The sequence below is a fragment of the Berghia stephanieae genome, chromosome 1 (genome assembly GCF_034508935.2).
Source record: "Berghia stephanieae isolate SIO BIC M18660-M18661 chromosome 1, UCSD_Bste_1.3, whole genome shotgun sequence".
Classification (NCBI taxonomy): domain Eukaryota; kingdom Metazoa; phylum Mollusca; class Gastropoda; order Nudibranchia; family Aeolidiidae; genus Berghia; species Berghia stephanieae.
This window is the reverse complement of record NC_088360.1, coordinates 104519588-104522087: the sequence shown is the minus strand read 5'-3', so window position 1 is coordinate 104522087 and position 2500 is coordinate 104519588. Positions and strand designations below refer to the sequence as shown.

Genomic DNA, 2500 nt, shown 5'->3' with positions numbered 1-2500 from the left:
GTAGAGGGAAAGAAAAAGAAAGGGACGCCCGAAGACTAGATGGTTGGATCAGGTAAAGGATGATATGAAAGAAATGGGCCTGGAGAAAGATGCTGTATTTAATCGAGATGCATTGAGATGTGGCATTGACTGTGGCAACCCTGCAAAATACGGGATAAACTGAAAGAAGAAGAAGGAGACCGTCTCCTCCTTATCTCTTCTTCCCACCTCCTTCTACACCTCCCTTCTTGTTTAATCAAGAGGAGGAGGAGGAGGAGGAGGAGGAGGAGGAGGAGGAGGAGGAGGAGGAGGAGGAGAAGGAGGAGAAGTAGAAGAAGTAAAAAAAGAAGAAGAAGAAGAAGAAGAAGAAGAAGAAGAAGAAGAAGAAGAAGAAGAAGAAGAAGAAGAAGAAGAAGAAGAAGAAGAAGAAGAAGAAGAAAAAGAAGAAGAAGAAGAAGAAGAACTCTCCACAGATTTGTTGTATCAGTAAGGTCGTCGGTTCGAGTCCTCATCCACGCCAATATTTTATTATCAATTGTCTTTTGGCACTTTTCTACTGACTTCGTTTTCTGTTATTAACATTGTTGTCTTTGTTGAAAATATAAATTGTAATAACGCCATACATGCTTCAGGTCTCAACCTACATGTTTAGTATGGCTGTTGGCGTGGGATACATTAAGTGGATATTGCTCCATTGTGCTGCTACGTGGTCTAGTAGTAAGATACTTGCCTTTGTATAAGAAGGTCCTGGGTTCAAGTCCGCTCTTGGCGATGCATAGTTTATACATTTAAAAAAGGCTCATTACCCACATTCTTTCCTCGTACTCAGGTGTAAAATCAATACCGGGCCGTTAACAGCTGTGTCTCTGTTCGAAAAATTGTAATATCGCCTAACAGATGTCATGTCCCGTCCTACATCTTCTATGTTGCTGTTGGTTAGGGGCCCCTTGTAAAGCGCTTTGAGCACGTTTTGTGGATATTGCTCTATATAAAAAATAGAAACTCGATTTTTTTTTCCATTAAAAAAAATTCTATTTCTGTTGTTTTTTTTAATTCTCTGTATCCAGGGGATTATTCAAGCGCTGGCTTTTGGATTGGTCTTTATGACGTGCTCACCGAAGGAGCATTTGTTTGGGACAAAGATAACACTGTCATTGGCGAGGACCATGAAGTGTGGGATTCAGGACAGCCAAATGGAGGAACACCAGGACAAGATGACCAGGACTGCGCTTATCTGGAAAAAGAGCGGTTCTTGCAGGACAAAAATTGCGATGAAATGACTGCTTATTATGTCTGTGAAATAGATTTGAGCTAGTTAGTATTAGGTGAAATAAACACTTGAAAGGAACAATAGCATTTCCTTGGTTCATAGGAGGGAATGCTTGTTATGTCTGTGAAATAGATTTGAGCTAGTTAGTGTTAGGTGAAATAAACACTTGAATGTAACCCCAGCAATTCTTTGGTTCATAGGATAGAAGGCTTGTTATGCCTGTGAAACAGATCTCAGCCGACGTGCACTTATTTGCAGGTCGGATAACCCAATTCATTACGGGCTCATTGTTGTAATGGAAATCTAAAAACAATGACGCAAAATATTGTCCATTACAATCCATGCAAATAGACTACACGAATGTATATATATATATCTATGTGACCCTTCTACTAATTCGATTCTATAGTCGAGAAGAAGTAGGAGCCGAAAATGGATTTATTTTTCAAAAATGAAGTCCCAGGTCTGAAAGATTTTATGAAAGATGAGTGTCCTTTTGTTCGGTCGATATTGATTTAAGGATGGGTTTTCGAGAATTATTATTAATATTATTATTATTATTGATATTATTATTAGTATTATTATATTTATTATTATTATTATTATTATTATTATTATTATTATTATTATTATTATTATTATTATTATTATTATTATTATTATATATTATTATATTATTATTATTATTATTATTATTATTATATTATTATTATTATTATTATTATTATTATTATTATTATTATTATTATTATTATTATTATTTATTATTATTATTATATTATTATTATTATTATTTATTATTATTATTATATTATATATTATTATCATCATCATATTTATTATCATTATTATTATTATTATTATTATTATTATTATTATTATTATTATTATTATTATTATTATTATTATTATTAATATCATCATCATCGTCATCTTTATTATTATTATTATTATTATTATTATTATTATTATTATTATTATTATTATTATTATTATTATTATTATTATTATTATAGTCAGATTTTTTTATATATAAATGGCGCGTGTTTTTCTTCTTTTTCTCAGCTGCCCCTCAATGCATAGCTGCAAAAATGTGTATGAACCTCTGAATCAAATTGTCTTTTTTAAAAATATTTTTTGAGTGAATTTTCAAACAATAGGAAAGGATTGCGTTTATTACAGCTATATTAAAATCGATAACAGGTGAGGATCGGAACTCATAGAAGATTTACATTACCAAAATTATGAATT

The 2500-nt window shown here is 31.8% G+C and overlaps 1 protein-coding gene across 1 annotated transcript in view; it reads left to right on the top strand.

Annotated features, from left to right (window-relative positions):
• The window catches only part of LOC144965085 (uncharacterized), a 3903-nt gene extending 2135 nt beyond the window's left edge, over window positions 1-1768 (top strand). Inside the window, exon 3 of the mRNA XM_078900010.1 lies at window positions 1047-1768. Coding sequence (XP_078756136.1) covers window positions 1047-1294 — 248 coding nt within the window. The 3' untranslated portion in view covers window positions 1295-1768. The remainder of the gene's footprint in view (window positions 1-1046) is intronic.
• The last annotated feature ends 732 nt before the right edge of the window (window positions 1769-2500 follow it).